The following is a 19,474-nucleotide window of genomic DNA, read 5'->3' as shown; positions in this document are numbered from 1 at the left end:
CTGTTGGGGAATGTATTAACTTCTAGAATAAAGCAATGTGGATTTGAGCATGGACCAAAGATTGATGTAGTTCTAGTGTGTGTCACCAGGTGGTAGTATCAATCAAACAAGACAAACCTCTTAGCTTGTAGTGACATCTGACGAGAAAATATTCAACTTTTTGTAAGGTTGTACTTACTCCGATTGTTAATATATTGAAAGGCTGTCCATATAAGAAATATAATTTGTTCAGACAACTGTTCGTAAGATTTTGCTACGGATTTGAAAAATACCGAAATTTCTTTACTTTAAGGGACGGATCAGTTCATAATCGGAGCGTGGTAATGTTGAGCGTAAGGCTTCTTTCCTTTTTGGTGCATTACCTGAATTTTTATTTCGTATATATGTGCTTTTGTTTGTCATTTCCTTTTTTTTTACATTTTGTTTGACATTTCAGTTATTTTATGTTGTTTTTTTTCTGTGTACCCGTTTACTGTACATTTTTCCACCCTCCCCCGTCTGTGTTTCTGTGGTTAGGTGATAGATCAGCATTTGCTGAACTGCACTCGGTAATAAAACCAAATTTGTGAAAAGTATTGAATAAATATTTTAATCTGGGTCCATCACGAACTTAGAACCATGTCCAGATAAGGAAATGTACCATAAATTAGAGCACACTATATTGTCCCTAACACTCAAATGATTCCTTAGTTGATAAGGCTCTACACAACTGAAGCATTTCATATGTTCTTGGAAGCGCAGGTGTGATGTTGATTCACCCCCTTTAACCTTTGCCTCCGTGTTATGTCATAATTGTCATGAACATCACTACAGCCTTGAAAAGGAAAGACAAACATATACATTAATTTCCTTGTTCAATCAGAATTGGACCTACACTTCAGAACAGGATGTGAGACACTGTGTACTAAGTCTGTTTCCACACATTAAGAATTGCCTTTATTTGAAAGTGGATTTCTTATCTTGCTTTGCATATTCTGTCATTTATTGTGAAAATTTAATTTCTCTAGAAAAAGAATGTTAAACTGTCAAAACTGATAACCACAGAACAAAAATTGGAGCGAATTTACAATACCGGACCCTTCCCCGATTTGTGTAATATTTCACATACTCACTAATTGAGGCCTAATCACGAATTTGAAGTTAAAATTTTGGAGCCACGTGTAGAAATTGCAAAATCTCAACCGACAATGCACAATTGCTCATTATTTATCGCAAGATTTTGCATTTCAAATACTTAAGGAACGAAATATATATTCCTGACATGACTACGACCCCAAATTTTGGTAACGGTATGGTGTAGTGAAAACACATTTCACTTGTTTATTTTCTAATTATTTACATTTGTACTTACCTGTTATGCATAGCGGAACAGTTTTGAACGTGGGATTTTGCTTTTTTCACTGAAAAAAACAGAATTTTTCACATTATAAGTATTTATTGTTCTTTGCTAATTCGCTTTCGTTACACACAATATGGCGATCAAATCTTGGCTCACTTTGTCTATCATCAGCAGATATGCAGTGTTTCCAAACTTATTAACTGAAAAATGCCACACAAACTATTCCCAGAAGGTTTTTAAGCTAAAATTGATCCACAAACCATTCACGGAAGGTTAGGTTCAGTTAGGTTAGGCAAACATAGAAAATTAAATTGGAAAAGAAAAACCCACTCACATGTCATCTTGTAAAACTACCACGTGGTTGCTACACTAGCAGGGGGTTACATAATCGAACGCACGGAACATTTGATTCACGTAGTAGACGGTAATGGTGGCAAGAGCTATCGTGCATCGGAGATACATTAATCTCGAAAAATACATGATTTACTGGCTAAATAAGTTGAACGAAGGGAGAAAACACTTCCACGAGCTTCCAAAAGTCTACAGAAACTCAGTTCCATAAGTAGTTTCTCCTGTAAAATTGAAGAAATGTGTTTTCACTATACCATACTGTTACCCAAATTTTAACTAGGCTATGCTTGCCAAACCTAACCTTACCGTGAATGGTTCGTGGGGCTATCCTTCAATGGTTTCAGGGGCTACCCATGCATGATTTTACGACCCCAAATTTCAACTATGTTTGCTTAACCTAACATTACCGAGAATGGTCAGTGGGGCTATCCGTGAATGGTTTTCCGCTAATTGTGATAACGAACCGATAAAAAAATTATTTTCGTAGCACTTTTCTTCATCGAAGATGCCATTTTCGTATCCTGCAATTTTACGATCGATGCATTGTTACCAAACTTACCTGTAATCAAATCAGTCCACATTCTCTTCCTCCATTCTTACACAATCCATTTCTCCAAATATGAAATCAACAGTGTGGCAACAAATATGGTTCCCATACTTGTATAGGGAGAATCATTGCGAGAATAGAAAAGCTCATTTTACAACTTCTACACGTTAATGAACAATTTCTACACCTCACCCCAACATGTTAACCTCAGATAAATCATCGCGACTAATTATTTTGTGAGTATAAGCAGTAGCATTGAAATTACAGATGGATCCGGTATTGTAAATTCTTGCCCAAAAATTAATATCTTTATAAAAAGAGCATGTTATGCTTGAGACACAATAAATATGTGTTTCCTGGACAAGCAGATTCCTAATAGTAAAATTAGTGAGGATATCTTTGAAGAGATTTGAGAAGTTCAACTGTGTAGATGTACTTATTTGTACATGTGGCATTGATTTTTAAAAATGTTTTTATTACTCTTGTGACAGACTCTCGACAGATAATGAAATATTTTTCACCAAATACTACATAGGCACATTGTTTTTATGAACGCTTACAGTTTTCACTTTTCAGTTAAGTAAAATGTACAAACTTTTATAAATTTTATTTTTGCGTTGTCAAAGTTTCATTTCCAATGGATGTGCCAACAAAATATTAATTGCTAATTTACACCACAAGTCTAGCATTATTATAAAAAAAATATTAGGGAGTGATCCAGATCACCTTGCCTTTGAAAAAATATTTGTCACATAATAATTTTTATAATTGGTTACATATTTTACCATGATCAGTCAAATAAAGGTTAAGAGAATGTGTGATGAGAAAAGCTGGTCTTTTGTCAGATCAGATGCTCAGGACCCACCTTATCCCAATGCATATCTGTTTGCGCCTAAAATTAGCAATGGCATTTTCTTTTCAGCCAAAATGTCACCAGTGAAGAAAATATGTCCTAAAATCGAAGAGCTGAGCTCGATTGATACCAACGTGAAGTGCCCTGAAGATGGCTGCGGAAAGATATTTTCAAACACCTCCAATCTGTCTATGCATGTGCTGAAACACCATAAAAAGGGAGACATTGAAGCCAAGAAGCAAGACGGTGAAGGGACCGTAGTTCAGTTCCACTGCCCCATCGACAACTGCCTGTATAGTGTCGAGTCCGAGCGTTTCTTCTCCAAAATGAAGTATTTGAAACAGGTAAGTGATCTAAACAGTGCCCTCCCTGTGAACCACAATTCGTAAGCATCTAGATGTTTTTTCTTGCTTGTGTCCGGTTTCTCAATATGTTAAGAATACTGCTCAAACATAAAATCTTTGTCAGATGGTTGAGGCTTAACCTTATCTTACCTATCCGAGAAACTAACTTACCTGGGGGGCTCGCAGGCCCACCACACTTTTTTTATCTCTGAAATTCATTTATTGATTATATACATCCAGTTAGTTATTAATTATAATAATTACAAAAATTGGAGCGATTTTACAATACTGGGAATTTCTCCATTTTGTTTGAAATTCGGCATACTCACTAAATTAGGGCTCCTAATCACAAATCTGAAGTTAAAATTTGGCGCTCACGTGTCAAACTTGCAAAATAAGAGGGTCAGTCATGGCAACCGACTATGCACAATTGCTCATTATTTATCGCAAGATTTTCAGTTTCGAATACTTAAAGAACAAAATATATATATTCCTGATATTACTACGACCCTAAATTTTTTTTAACTATGTTTCCTAACCTAGCCTAACCTAACCACGCGCCAATGGTCCGTGGGGCTAGCCATAATTCAGGAATTTCTATACGTGAGCACCAAATTTTAAGTGCAGATTCGTGATTAGGAGGCCCAAATTAGTAAGTATCCGAAATTTCAAACAAATTGGAGAAATTCCCTGTATTGTTAAATTATACCCAAAAATTACCATCATTAATAAAATATAATCAATTATTGCATGAGAGTCGCACACATACTTTACAAAAAAACATAATTTTTTATTAATGCTTTTTTGTTCACAGAGGGGCAAATGTTTATTAATTATAATAATTACAAAAATGCCCATCATTACCAACCAATTGTAAACTGTTACTGGCACGAATGTCTCGAATACCAATAACACATTATTTTATTAAAAAAATGAAAATAGATTACATTATTCCCTAGGGTGTTCTCAATATTTCTGTATTACTTTTGTTCATAAAAACATGAATGGAATGTAAAGGAGGCAAAATGGACCAAGTGCAGAGATTCAGAGTTGAAAAAAAAAAATGAGGTGGTGAGCCTGGAAACCCAACCCCTCACAGGTAAACTAGGGTTGAGTAAATGTTGTGAAGTAAATGAATATATTTCAGGGTGTCTATTGACCGGTAGTTGCTGGAACTGTGTTTAAACTTTCTTAACCCGCGATCGGCCACAGGTGAGCGCCGTGCTGACTTTAAATTTTAATGAAGAATGAAGTGCCATTTTAACAGTATTTGAAATATTGGGCTGTGGTGCTCTCTAGCTGACGTTTAGAGTTTCACGACCGACCCGATCAAATTTTTGTGAGATGACGGAAACGGCATTATTAGAGAGACCATTGTTGTGGCAATAGTGTTGTCAGAGTGAGGGCAGAGCTCACACAAAATCAATTACGTTATATATATATATTTTATTTACATTTGTGCATTATTTAGTCAATAGGTCTATCCTGTTTCTAGTTTTCGTAGCTATATGTTCTTGTCGTGTTAATAGAAAATTTGAAAAGTGTCGTAGTGGTTTTATATCATATCAGATTTCTGGAGATCACATGGAACTATCTCAGAGGAACATGCGCTTTTTGTTAATGCTGAGACTTGTTGGCTTCGATGATGTATATTACGCTGTTTGAAAACAAATAAACATTTTGAGACAAAAATGTAATGAATAAGAAGAGTTATAATGAACAGAACAGTACAAAAAATAAATTTTAAAAAATTAAAATACGGTGAAATGTGCCTGAAAAGCAAGGGTGAGCACCACGCTCACCTGTGACCGGCGACATGACTACAGCAAGCATGGCCGATCCCAGGTTAAGAGACATGAAAATGCATTTTTATCCTTTTTCATGTGTGTCGCTCTTTAGAGATTTTATATAATTAGTTTGAGACATACAAGGGAAGTCACTTTATTATAGACAAGAAAAATGGGACAATCACTATTCGCTCTTTCCTTAGTGAATCCATATCACTTGAAGTCTTGGGGATAATTGATTAATTCCAGGTTTTAAGGGGGAGGGTGCTATTTAAAGGTTAAAATTAATGATTGATATTAATGAATTATATTTTGTTGGTTTTAGATGACTCAGGTTAGGCAATTGTTGAATTTTGGATGCCATGTAGGTAAGGGGCAGATTGTCTTTTTGTGCGTCTATTTTTATGCATCTTTTTATGACTCAAAGGAGAAAGGGGGGGATTCATAAACCATTCATGTGCTTAGCAAGGAACTATTTGTAAATATTTCATGTAAAATACAAATTAAGTTTTATTGTAACAATTCCCCCGTGAATATTTGAAAGTTTACCTTCAAAACTTGGAGTTGTACGGGAATTTCACCTGAGTCACAGAATAACCACTGTTTTTTTTAAATTTACTTCTTGCAAACATTATGTCGTGAAATGCAATGATATATTGGAATTGATCGGGTGACCACAAACAAAGACGCATGTTCCAATTGTGTAATGTTTCTACATGCTAACAGTGTTATTGGGCATTTTGAGTACATTTATTTATCTGTGATACCATCATTTCCAAATAAAATAAAATGCTTCAGACAGCTAGAAATTGCAAACGTGGTCACAATAGAACCTATTTTTTCATGACATTTTCTGTCTAATACTTACTGACACTTTAAAATGTAAGAATTGGTTTCTCCAACCTTCAAACTTATTTCCACAGTTTTACACACAGTTGCAATGGAATTCTTATATTGTAACCAGTACTGTATACACTAATAATAATTGCACTGGTTTTGGTTTTTTTCTTTAAATCACTTTATGCACAAATAGACTAATCACAACTTGACCTACAGTTTAAAGTAGAATCTGAACCTTTATGTGTCTTTGCTGGGTAACCTTTTGGTTACAGGGCTACTATATTTTCCACTATGACATTAGGGAAGCCCATATATTGCAAGAGTCAAATGAGAACCTTAAAAATCCAATACAAATTGTAGGACAGACTATACAGCTTAAATTCACATGAGGTATCAACTGTTATTTACAAAACGACCTCAAGGCTGCAACACTAATCAAGTGAGCTTCAAAACGCCATTTTTTGTTATTTTAAAGATGGCGCCTCCTCTACACACTTCCAGCTGTGAAGAGGAGTGGTTTCTTACCCTCTGTCAGTGTTAGCCCGTTCCAGTTTGTAATCCAAACTTTTAGTGGTTGGGCAGGTCAGAGTTGAAAAGACACTCACATTATGTGAAATACATGTCGAATAACACACACAAATAACTGATTACATAAACATTCCCTATCTCAGAGATGAAAAGGGATATTAATAGACAAACACACCGACGTCTTGCAGCCACGAATGCTGCTCACACGAAGGCAGTGTTGCCAACACATTTTAACCAATTATAGTTCACAAAGAAAATGTCTTGGCTGCCATGTTGTATCCAAAGACATGGTTGGTGGACTCAACAGTCAGTGATAAAACTTACAGAAATGAACAAATGAAAATTCAATATCTCTGTGCATGCTTACCACACCAGCAAGTCTACTAATGGAGGAGAAAGTTCGACAATGGCTTCAGTTTGCAGGCAGATGGGTGGAAAGGCCTTCGCAATGGCTCATAAGTGACTGTGCTAAAATGGAGCAAAGCTGTGCAACCTTACATGCAGAAATCTGCTTCATAAGAAACAAAAAACAAATTACGGTTTTCAATTGATTCTCATTTGTAATCGCAATGGTAATTTGCAGATGCATTTCAAAGTTCAGATATACTTGTGATTTCCTTGAAAGCCTCTGTGATTGGTAGCCCTGTCTGTCTGTTTCAGCATTTCTTGAAGGTCCATGCAGCTAAGAAGTTCTCCTGCACCAAGTGCAAGAAGGGGTTTCCGACCAAGGCTCTCATGAGACACCACTCCAACATCTGCGGAGTGAAATTCATCTGCTCCTGCGGATACGAATACGACCACTACGAAGCATTACTGACGCATGCTAGAAGACAGAATCACACCTTTGACGAGAAGTACAAATTGTATGCAAAGTGAGTATGTTTCTTTTCATTTGTGGGGGATTTTTTAAATGGGGGTTAACCTTTAGTGGACAGAGGCTTGCGCGCCTGTGTTCCCGTTGGAGCCGGCACCTTTTTAAGCACGTGCCTTTCATCTTTGCCATTAAGTACAAAAAAATCATATCTTGACAACTAAATGTCTTAGAGAGTTGTTATTAGTTTTGTTTTCTGTTTTAGAGTTCGATACCCGGTGGAGGCACATAGTGATTCGGATCCCACTTTAACCTGTAGGTTCAGTCCCAATTAGCCTTACTGTGTATAAAGTGGACTTAAAACACCAACTCAGTCTATTTTAAAGACAGGGCCTTTAGTGGAGGTAAAATATACATTGTGCCTCCCAATAATTAGTGTTAAAGGAGGAAGAAAAGTTAAATTTTTCCAAAAATTTGACCAAAAACTTTTTCAAACTTTGCTTGTTAATAATAGTAACAATTGTTATATTGCTTTGTAATTCGAGTATGTCATACCTTCATATGTATACTAAAGATCAAAATGGGCATCCCGATGGCGCAGTGGTAGCATCGTCGCCTTGTAATGAAGGGGTCCCGGGTTCGATACCCGATGGAGAAACAAGTGGTTCGGATCCCACTTTAAACTGTAGGTCCAGTCCCGATTAGCCTTACTGTGCATAAAGTGGACTTAAAACACCAACTCAACAACAACAACTAAAGATCAAAAGGACAGAACTGAAATATTGTGTATAGTTTTCAAGAAATGGCACATTAATTGCTGCCGTGTGCTAAATATCGACCATCTGTCCTCATCGGAAATGCAGGCGTGGTTCCAAATTTGCCCATCCGAACACTAAAGGTTAAATTGGTACATTACATTTTTCATACTCGTTGCATAGAACAAGGATAAAATCCATCTTCTGACTACCATGCTAAAGGTCCCGGGTTCGATCTCCGGCCGGTTCAAATCCGGGAACTTTTCTAACGGAAGCAGCCCCGGTGCCCACCCAGCGTCAAATGACATGGGTACCTGGGAGGTAAATGAGGTCAGGGACGTGATGCTGATCACATCACCCCCACTCACGACCGGATCAAGAAATTGTCGGCATTACCCCTACACCCACTATACGCCTTCGTGGCGTGGTGCTAAGTGCAGGGGAGCACTTTACCTTTTTTAATCAGTTTTGCACGAAAAATTGTATATTGTGATTACATAACATCCATTTTAATATTCTGATGCAAGTCTTGAATATTCTAAAGCTAATTTTTTGGTACATTGATGCATATAATTGGAGAAGAATATTTACACACCAAAATTGATCAATATTTTGAACAAATTTTAATTATTGCAATTCTCAAGTATTGGTATCAGCATCGGTGGGAATCAATAAGAGTATCGGAATCTGTTCAGTGTGGTATTGGCTCAGCCCTAATCTTTGTGCAAAATAATAACAATTCTGTTTTTATAAATTATTTTAACTTCCTATTGATTTTGTTGTCTTTCTTTCATCATTCATATTTGGCCAAAATAATTTAAAAAAATTATTGCTGATTGTGAATCGTGGTAGTCATTCTTTCATAGGTGACATGGAATTATTGTTTTACACACACAACAAAATCAATATCCTTGTGTAAACAATGGTAGTCATATTCACACAAGTGAATTCGGTGAATCATATTTTTAAAGACTCTTCTTAACGTTTGCTTTGAAATTGCATTAACACAGTTTTGAATACTCCCTCTGTCCCATAATTATAGTCCGGCATGCCAAAATGGTGACTTTTTATTTATGTTCTTTTGGATACTTGATCGGCCAATTTGAACTGATCCTTGCGTAATAATGTTGTACGACTCATTCCCGTGTTTCATTTTCTTCTTCTGTATACACCAATGTCACAGTTTGCATATCGGACAATTATTATGGGACAACAAACAAAAGTGTACGGGACAATAATTATGGGACAGAGGGAGTATTTGCTTGAAATTCTAGAATAGTGTGTAACAATTTTGCTTAATCAGCTGTTTATGCAGTTCTCTCTGTTACTCACCACTAAAGAAGCAAAAATATAGTGAAAATAATGATCAACTAAATTTTCCCATAAAGTTGTGTTTCTTTTTGGTCCCCCTGTATTTGCAAAGAGGAAAAAATGTACACAATTATTAGTGGTAAAAATTGATTTGACTGATAAATTGACAAAATACACAGCATTGGCTTCACTGCAACAGGTAGATAGATGAAACATTCTCGTGAAGATTATTGCAAGGAACCAGAATTTTGTATTTTTATTGTTATTTGTAAACAAATTTTCCTTTAAAGTTTTTTGTAGGCTGTATAAAATCACTGTGTGGAATATAAGTTTGATATGGAAGTTAGTGACTGAAGTGTTTGTGTGTTAGTCTAGTCACAGTGCCTCTCTGATGGCATAGTGGTAACGTTGTCTCATTGTAATCAAGGGGTCCCGGGTTCAATACCCTGTATGGCACAGTGGTTCAGATCCCACTTTAAACTGTAGATTCAGTCCCGATTAGCCTATTTGTGCATAAAGTAGACTTAAAACAACAAATCAATCCAGTCACAACGATGGGTTGACTCTTTCGGAAGGCATTCTCCTGCAGAGTACACCCTGTACTGCATTTTGAAGATTACCGAGGCTCTGGCATCTCGACTTGCAGCCTGTATAATCCACTATGGTACTTATGTGGTCTCATCCCTATATGTTTGTGATTGTCCCATAGTCCATCTCATCGTATCACCATTCGTCCTCATCTTCATGATTAGTCAAAAGTGGAAGAAAAAAAAACAAAGTAAAATAAAGTAGGTCAAACCATACTCACAATGATATGGATGAATGGTGATATTGATAAAAGTGAAATGGCACTCAGCCCATGCTAAAGCCAGAACCTTTGCTAGCAAAACCATGAATTGAAATCAATAACTTCCCTTGTTGCATAATGAGATAAATTATTCTCACTGATATATGTCACATCAGAGCACCACATTATGGTAGTTCGAAATTAAAGTACATATCCAGCTTATATTCCCATTTCATAAACCATGTTTGTAGATTAAAATAACTATCTCTTAAAGTGATGTTTGTTTATTCTCAGGAGAATAACACCAGCACATGACTCATCCATGAACATGACGACTGAAGTTTGTAAACCGGGGACGATGAGTAGTGACGCTTCTTCGTTGACAGGTGCATCACAAAGTGGAAAAAGTCAGCAGTACATTCTACCAAATATATTTTCCAACAATATGGTGATGGTTCCCGTACACTTGTTGGCTGCAGTAGCTTTAAGCGAACTCTCGCAGACTGGTTTGAAGCAAGGTGTGAATGCTGGTGTTCAGACAGATCTTGTGATGTTAGAAAACAAAAGAACTCGTAAAAATATATCCCCGGCGAAGACGTTTGAAAACAGCGGAAGGTCGGTAAAGAGAAAGGCATCTACGCAGACGCAGACGAAGGTTACGGGAAGGAATAAGAGACCGAAAATTAGCGCCGAGACTCAGACAAGTGGAGACTATATATTGAAGAGAGCAATGCGGGCAGCTCATATACCGATATCACGGGAAACACGAGGAAGCCAAAGTTGTCCCGGTGCGCAGCATACAGCAAGGAAGAGAAAGAAAAGCATGGAGACGCAGACTGTGAGCGTTGTTCATCCAACGACCAAGACAAAACCTGTGAAGACGGAGAGCGAACCTCAAGCCAACTTCCCTCAGTACCAAGACTCGGTCACGCAATCCACAAACTTCGATTCACTCAATGAATTTTCCACACCGAATGCACCTCTTCCTGACAATATACCTCCGTACCCAGTAGGAATGGATGTCGGATTACCAGATCTCTGGATGGCAGAAAAGAACTCGTCGGGAACGCAGACAAGTCCAGTGATGTCAAGAGCGACGTCTTTCATAGAGCAAGAACTTGCAAATAGTGTGACACAGACCGACTTCAACCTATCATTTTTAGAGCCTGGTAATTGCGATCCCATGTCAGGAATAGAACCAGCAAACAGCATAAATGCATCCCCACAGAACCTATCTAATTACTACACAGAAAACTGCAACAGTAATTTTACAGCTGATGATAACATTAGAACTCCAACCTATGAAACCAATATTTCTGGATCATCATGCATGATGAATCTTGATTCGCTAGGAGAAGCAGCTACTGATGAAATCTTACGATTCCTTACCCAAGAAAGGAAGGCTAACTTCGACGTAAACCAATCGTGCAGCACGGAAACGCAGACCGAACTAGATCTCAGCAACTCCTTCTTCACGGAATGTACCGACGAAGATACAACATTCACGCACTGCTCCAATATAGAAACGCAGACGACTGAAGATTTTGACGTTTACGCGAACATGTACACCCAAACTTGTGACGATATTCTTCTGTCGGATCTCGGGTTCGTTGATATCCAGACTCAAACAGCCTGGTCTCAATACAGCGAAGACTTGAATTGTGTGTCGACGGAAACGCAGACGTCTATTTCTGGGTTATCGCCGACGCCATCTGGATCCAAATTGTGGTACGGCTCCAAATGCGGGTTTCCAGACACAACCAACATGGAGACACAGACTAATGTAGATGAGCTGAGAACACTATTGGCAGAACTAGCCAAATAGTTACGAAGCTCTGAACTTACATTGCTAGTTCAACATTCTGTACTCGTAACACAGTAACTTTGCAATTGTACCATGTAACAGTTGGGCTGAAAAGTTCGTAGGCTAACATAGTAAAAAATATTTTTTTGACAAAATTCGATTTTATTATTCAATATAGTTGCCTTTGAGGGCGATACAACGATTATAGCGGTCATACAATTTTTCGATGCCATTTTTATAGTACGATTTCTCTTTAGCCTCAAAATAGGCCTCAGTTTCGGCGATTACCTCTTCATCAGTGCTAAATTTCTTTCCAGCGAGCATTCTTTTAAGGTCTGCAAACAGACTTCTTCTTCAAATGGGGCCGTTTTTTCGTGATTTCATCCTTTAAACGCTCCAATAACGCTATGTAATAATCTCAGCTATCTCGATCAACTTCACTTTACAATCATTTAAAATTATTTTGTGGACTTTTTTGATGTTTTCGTCGGTAACAGCCTCTTTGGGGCGTCCACTGCGTGCATCGTCTTCGATGCTCATTTCGCCTCGTTTAAATTTAGCAAACCACTTCTCAACGGTTGATTTTCCTGGTGCAGAGTCCAAATAATGTTTATCAAGCCAAGCCTTGGCTTCAATAGTATTTTTTTTCGCCAAAAAGCAATGCTTTATTAACACACGAAATTCTTTTTTATCCATTTTTTTCACAATAACAAAAGCTGCTTCACTCACAATGCTATATCTCACGAACTAATTATCCGGCAGCTGTGAAATTTATACACGTATCTTTTGAAGGTTAGTACTAAGTAAAAATCACATGGATTTAATTCTAGTAACGCCATCTATGAGTCAGCCTACAAACTTTTCAGCCCAACTGTTACATAAGAGCAGTATGCTTTTGCTATAATATTCAATTTTCCTTCTCCATAGATATATTAGAGGTTAAGAAGGTCAAAAAGAGCTAGACTACTATAAATATATTCATTATTGACTCACTAGGTATTTGCTATTATGCAGCTTATCAGTATAAGTTATCACTGTTCATAGAACTAGAATGCCATTAACTCATTAAATCTTTATTTATTTATTGATCTGTTTAAAGACTGAATTGATTTATATATTGTGTAAGGCCTGACCATGCATTTGTTTTTCAGTATTATTTCAATACCAAAGTATTTTTTTCTATGCATTTAAGAACAATTTCAAATATGTTGAGTTATATTTGTTATATTTTTGTAAATGTTTATCAGTTCCTTAAAAAATAAATATCTGAAATCCAAATATCTCGTGGTTTTACATCAACTGTATATTCCTAATATTATAGTGAATTGCAAAGTGTGTTTTTCAACAAATGTTTTGAATTTGATTTTTTTTTAGGGCTGAGCCGATACCCACTTTCGACCGATACCAATGCCCTTGAATTACTTGAAAAATTTAATAATTAAAAGCTATTGAAAATATTCATTAACAATAGTGTGTAAATATTCCACTGTTATTATGTATATACCGGGGGATCCGTTTGAGATGTCAGAAAAGTAAACTGCTGTGAACAATAGGTTAATGTATGTATCTCTGAGCAGTTTGTTGTATATGCAGAAAGGGTGTAAGTTTTGAGTGAGTGCAGGTTTACAGACATCATCCATGTGGCTGTACTAGTGTGCATATAACACTCGAAAATTTCACATCCCATATGATACATTGTGCACTCTTGTGGCGTGACCACTATCTTTATCTACCATGAACGCTAGCGCCACATGGCTGAAGTCTGTAAACCTGCACTCACTGAAAACTTACATCCTTTCTGCATATATTACAACAAACTGCTAAGAGATACGTACATTAACCTATTGTACACAACGGTTTACTTTTCTGACATCTCAAACTGATCACCCAATACATCAATTGACCAAGATTTTTGGTTTAAAATGTACAAAAATTACATTAGAATATTAAATTGCATGGTATGTCAACACAAAATAAAGTTGCTTTACACAAAACTGGTACAATATAACAAGAAACTTCGAATTTTGTAAAATTTCCATGATAATTAGACTCTGCGAATGTGTCGAGAGGCATTATTGTGAAGCACATAAAAGACCAAAATGCTGCAAAGGTATCGGTAAATAAATTCAACCACTACTTCCCAATACTGATACCATTGGTGTAGGCCAATACCGATACATCAGTATCGGCTCAGCCCTAATTTTTTTATTTTAAGTCAACCATGCAACAGCACAGAGAGTATGAGAGATTGGCTTAGTTATTGTCGCATACTTCTTGGCGTGTAATTTGGAGCAAACTCTAGGTCTATGCGATGATAACAGGGTTTTGGAGCGGAGCGTGGTACGACAGCACTCCGATCTGGAGCGGAGTGGTTCGACTTTTTGAGACACGCTCCGATCCGGAGCGGAGCATGATACAACAGCACTCCGCTCCGGAGCAGAGTAGTCCGGCTTTTTGAGACACACACTTCGATCCAGAGCGGAGAGTGATACAATAGCACTCTGCTCCGAAGTGGAGGGGTTCGGCTTTTTGAGACGCACGCTCCGAATCTGAGCGGAGCATGAGACAAGAACACTCCGCTCCAGAGCATGGTGCTTTTGGCAGCACGCTTTGATACGGGTAGGAGTTATTTTTACACGAATGCTGTAATGCAACTATGAATAATGGGAATGTGCAGTACATTAAAGCTGACTTCTGTGACGGAGTGGTTATAGTGGAACCACATGCAAAAGAGCCACTCGTGTGCATCGTACTCTAGTGGTTTGTCTGAATGATCATACTCCCGCGTGGAGGGGAGGGACAGAGTGGAGCATGCTTCCTTATGTCCAGAGTAGAACGGGTGAAGGAGGAGGTGTGTGGGGACTTTTGGCTAAAGCTTGTTTGTGGTCGCTCTACAGCACAGCATCCTACGACGTCAGGGATCCGTGGGGTGGTTCAAATCCCAGCATGGGCTTGTACAATCTTTGTGTGTGTCCCTTCATCAATTTAATCATAACATCGCTCATCCCCATCTTCGCAATTAGCCAAAAGCGACAAAGAAAAGAAGTAAAATGAACCAAATTAATCAATCAATTATGCACATTAAGCATTGGCAAAACATTACAAGAATGCTGTTTTGGCTCAATAAAGAGAGAGCTATAGTATGTAAATTCTTTATTTGATGTCAGTTGAAATATGAATTACGTAAATAGTATTTCTGTATTGAGATGTACTATTTTGTATTGTGACTCTTAGATATAAGAGTTTGAATGTTGTGTGTTGAATGAGTTACGAATCGTTTCAAGCAATCACTTTTCCTGATTTACGGAGTTCCTGGTTTGTCTTTTGCCCGTTTCAAGAGGGGAGGAGGGTGAAACTGGTACTTAGCTCTTTATGCTTTCGTGGTTGAGAACTTCGCTGCCTTGCACATTTCATCTGATTTATCTGCATATGGCAGAGTCATCGCCTTTGCCAGACAGATCCAGTGTTACCTGTTGTATTAGAATTATGCTACACCAATTCTAGCTAGATTGTTCTCTTTTAAACTTATTACTTATTCGTGTTGTTCTTCACTGTCATAAAAAGAAGCATTTTAAAGCTATGTTCTCTTGTGTCATTACATGCATATTATGTGTGCTTGTCAACGGTGATATATTGACATTTAATAAAATTTTTAACTTCGCTAATACTTGGACGTCTTCAAGATATTTTCCAGGAAGGGACAAGCAACATATTTTTCCAAAAGGGGGGGGGGGGAGGGCGATGACAGTGAGGCAGAATTTCCACGTAATAGTATTACTCCCTTTAAAAAAATGCTTCAGTTTGAAGTTATCATGTTCCTGCAACACCCCTGAAATAATTAACATACTGTGACTGAAATGAAATTATACGTGAAATATGTACTTTTTTTCATTTAACTTTCATTTCCCGACGTCCATGAGTATGGAGAAATCATTCCAACCAGTCTCGGTTAATGGAATTATAAGGTGAGTAGATTTATTGAAATCAATATACAAGAACAACATAGAAAAATCCTTAATTGTTAGCTCTATGCACCATAAGCCTCGATAATCTATACTGCAATAATGGAAATCATGCAGAGTTTTCATTTATATCTCTTCAAGTAGGAAAGGTGCGCAAAAAGAATTACAAAAATATATGTAAAAGTATTTCGATTAAGTTATTTCTATGATTGTAATAAACAATGACCAATTGTCCTTTAAACTAACTATAAGTTTCAATTTGTCTTTTCCTGTTCTATTAACTTTGCCTTGCCTTCATACTTATATTTCTGATGATCCTTAATTCTAAAGAAATCCTATAAAAAATAGGACACCGAAACTATGGGAATGAGATATACTGTGATAGAGAAACAAACACAAATGCCATTACCGTGGCTCTAACCAGCACCATTTGTCGTCGAGAGGTGTACTCACATACACAAGCTCGCAGGAATATTGCACATGGAATTCATTATTTGTGTGATGTTGAATACCCAGTGATGTTTTCTGTCATATAATAGACGCTTATGAAGTGACTACATTATTAGGACTTTGCCAGATTTCAGAAGAAAAAAACACACACACACGTGAAAGATATGAATAAGAAGTTGTTCATTTGGAAATGAATTTCCAAGTTGCATTTTTTTTATGCTCTTGTGAATAGATGTATATTTCCTTCAGGATTAATTTATCACAATATACAGGGTGGGAAATAACCTTTTGCTAGGGGTCCACAGTAAAAAGTAACAACAATTAAGAAATTATGGTAATACCAAATGCTTACTATGACAATCGTGGTTAGAAAAACAAAATTAAAAGTTAGTATGTCTGCCGTTTGTTTCTCTCACAGCACGAAGATGATCAGGGTAGGAGCTCAGGAGATTCACAAACAAGTCCGTATTCCATGTCACGGAGGACTTGTTCCAGATGTGCAAGGAGTGTTGCCCAGGAATAGCGGTCCATTCTGTGTTCCACTATCATCAAGGACTCAACTGCGTCCTTCAGAATAGCCCCAAAGTGCTCCGCTGCATTCATGTCCAGTGATGCACCCAGCCATTCTGAACTGCTGAAGAAGTCAATACCACTTCGCCAAAGAAGGTCTTGGGTAGCATTTGCCTGTGAGAGAAGCAAACTGCGGACATACTAACTTCAAATTTTGTTTTCATAACCACGATTGTCGTAGTAAGCATTTGGTATTACCATAATTTCTTAATTGTTGTTACTTTTTACTGTGGACCCCTAGCAAAAGGTTATTTCCCACCCTGTACATTGCAATTATACATTCAACATATGTTGAAACGATGCCTTTTGTTATGGACTTCAGGTGGATTTAAGACTCAACAATACGCTATCAAGAATATACCTACAGTTTAAATCTACCTAAAGTGGGATTCGAGCCACTATGTCCCTCCACCAGATATCGAACCCAGTGCCCCTTGGTTACAAGGAGACACTGTTCCCACTATGTTATAGGGGCACAGCACGCTACATAATGTGTTTTTGTCAGTACACATTCGTCAATTCTCTCATTTCATCGTCGTGATTAGCAAAAAGTGGCCAAAATGCAATGCTAAGTAATAAAAATCAAATCAAATGCCATCAAGGAGGCACTTATTCCAGCAGTCCTGTTTTTCAAAATGAAACCATAAAATTCAGGACATGACCCTATGCAAGTAGGTAATATTACATTTTGTGTTTATCACGGTTATTAAGGTTTATACACATTGTTTCGGCTTATCTGCTGACTAAACATTGTTCATTACTGAAAACTTGCTTTCAGTTTGTTGTGTACAACGTACTCAATAAAAATACATTTATTTTATACATATACGCTTTCTGGCTTTCTACTCAGAAAGTTAAATATATTGGGTTGGTGCGAATGAAATGTCCGGCCCAGGTGCGTCATTGCCAAAGGCCAAAAAAATCAAAACTACAATACCTGGTTAATCAAAATAGTCGCCGTCTGCAACCACACACTTTTGTCATCGCTCAGCCAACAATTGGATTCCATGGCGAAAGAAGTCTGGAGTCTGCGACGCAAAGAACTCCTCAACGGCATGTTGCACCGCCCGATCATCAGCGAAGGTCTTCCCTGTCAGGAAGTGATCGAGATGCCGGAAGAGATGGTAGTCAGTGGGAGAGAGGTTGAGAGAATATGCTGGCTGAGGAAGGGTTTCATATTGCAACTCATGGAGAGTCTGCACCGTCCTTTGCGCGACATGTGGGCGAGCATTGTCGTGCAACATGAGGACACCATGTCTGTGGATCATTTCTGGATGCTTGCGACGAAGTTTGCGGTGCATTTCATGGAGTTCAGCACTGTAACGATCTGCATTGATGGTTTCACCTCGCCTGAGAAAGACATGATGGATCACACCCACCATAGACCACCATACCAGCAACAACACTTTCCGTGGGTGGAGAGGTGGTTTCGGAAACCACCCTGGACGTTGATCACGATCCAACCATTGTCCTGATCGTTTACGATTGTCATAGTAGATCCATTTTTCATCTGAAGTGACAATCCGATGCAGGAAACCATCCCGGTTATTCCTTACTCTCGGAGAACTGCACACCTCCAGACGGCGAGTCTTGTTGACCGGTGTCAAATCATGTGGTACTCATGAGTCCAACTTTTTCGCTTTACCGATCGCACGGAGCCGCCGAACGACAGTGGTATGGTGTATGCCTAACTCGTCTGCAATGGCACGAACACTTTTCCGAGGGTCCGCTTCCACGGCGTTCCTGGGGAGCTCATCCGAACATGATGTTGGTCGATGGCCACAGGGTTCATTTTGCAATGCTGTGTCACCGGAACGAAATTTGACAAACCAGCGGTGAATGGTGCGTTCAATTGCCATTTGTGGCCCAAATGCACTGTTAGTGTTTTTGGCGGCTTGCTGAGCAGAATGTCCCAGCTTGAATTTGTAAAGACAAATCACTCGCAATTGTGTTTTCTTCATGGTGCACCTTCAGACGACCCTGTTCAGCAACACACTGCCTACTGACTGTCTGGGTGCTCCAGCCTGTTTGCTGGACGTATACAGAGTTTATGACGTTAGACCCGTGACCTCAGTCAATCCCGGTGTTGTGTTGTTGAGGTGAGTTTCCCACCAGACGTCAAAGCGGACATTTCATTCGCACCAACCCAATAGCAACATTGCATTCGTCGTTTTTCCAAAATTTTCCAATTTTTCTTAAAACCACCATGCAGATTTCCAGGTTATTGCTTACAAACTTTAAATGTTAGATATGGCAACCAGACATTTCTCTCTCTTATAAATTCACTATCTTGTAATTTTTGCAGTAGTATATATAACCAATGAATACCTATTTTAACTTCCTGCCTTTAAAATTGGGAAACAATCCATAACAACCCTGTATTTCATACTATTTAAATTTACCTGTTCGGCTGTATACTAACAGCATTCAGATTT

At 38.0% G+C, this 19,474-nt stretch overlaps 1 protein-coding gene across 3 annotated transcripts; it reads left to right on the top strand.

Annotated features, from left to right (window-relative positions):
• Positions 1 to 109: 109 nt before the first annotated feature.
• Positions 110 to 13,320, top strand: LOC146004706 (uncharacterized). Of its 3 annotated transcripts, none has more exons than XM_083143660.1 (4): positions 110 to 167; positions 3,160 to 3,434; positions 7,250 to 7,461; positions 10,548 to 13,320. In XM_083143660.1, the coding sequence occupies exons 2-4, from the start codon at positions 3,165 to 3,167 to the stop codon at positions 12,076 to 12,078; spliced, it is 2,013 nt and encodes a 670-aa protein (XP_082999786.1). In that variant the 5' UTR covers positions 110 to 167; positions 3,160 to 3,164; the 3' UTR covers positions 12,079 to 13,320. The 3 variants fall into 3 exon arrangements, with proteins under 3 accessions (XP_082999786.1, XP_082999785.1, XP_082999784.1); XM_083143659.1 differs by lacking the exon at positions 110 to 167 and adding an exon at positions 176 to 320; XM_083143658.1 differs by lacking the exon at positions 110 to 167 and adding an exon at positions 176 to 332.
• Positions 13,321 to 19,474: the final 6,154 nt, after the last annotated feature.

This window comes from Lepisma saccharinum, chromosome 22 (genome assembly GCF_977018435.1).
Source record: "Lepisma saccharinum chromosome 22, izLepSacc3.1, whole genome shotgun sequence".
Classification (NCBI taxonomy): Eukaryota; Metazoa; Arthropoda; class Insecta; order Zygentoma; family Lepismatidae; genus Lepisma; species Lepisma saccharinum.
This window is presented reverse-complemented; position numbering and strand designations above follow the sequence as displayed.

Excerpts from the sequence above, each read along its gene's own strand:
- LOC146004706 (XM_083143660.1), top strand. The coding sequence starts at position 3,165 with ATGTCACCAGTGAAGAAAATATGTCCTAAAATCGAAGAGCTGAGCTCG. Across the intron at positions 3,435-7,249 it reads AAATGAAGTATTTGAAACAG|CATTTCTTGAAGGTCCATGC; the intron begins GTAAGTGATCTA and ends TGTCTGTTTCAG. Across the intron at positions 7,462-10,547 it reads AAGTACAAATTGTATGCAAA|GAGAATAACACCAGCACATG; the intron begins GTGAGTATGTTT and ends GTTTATTCTCAG.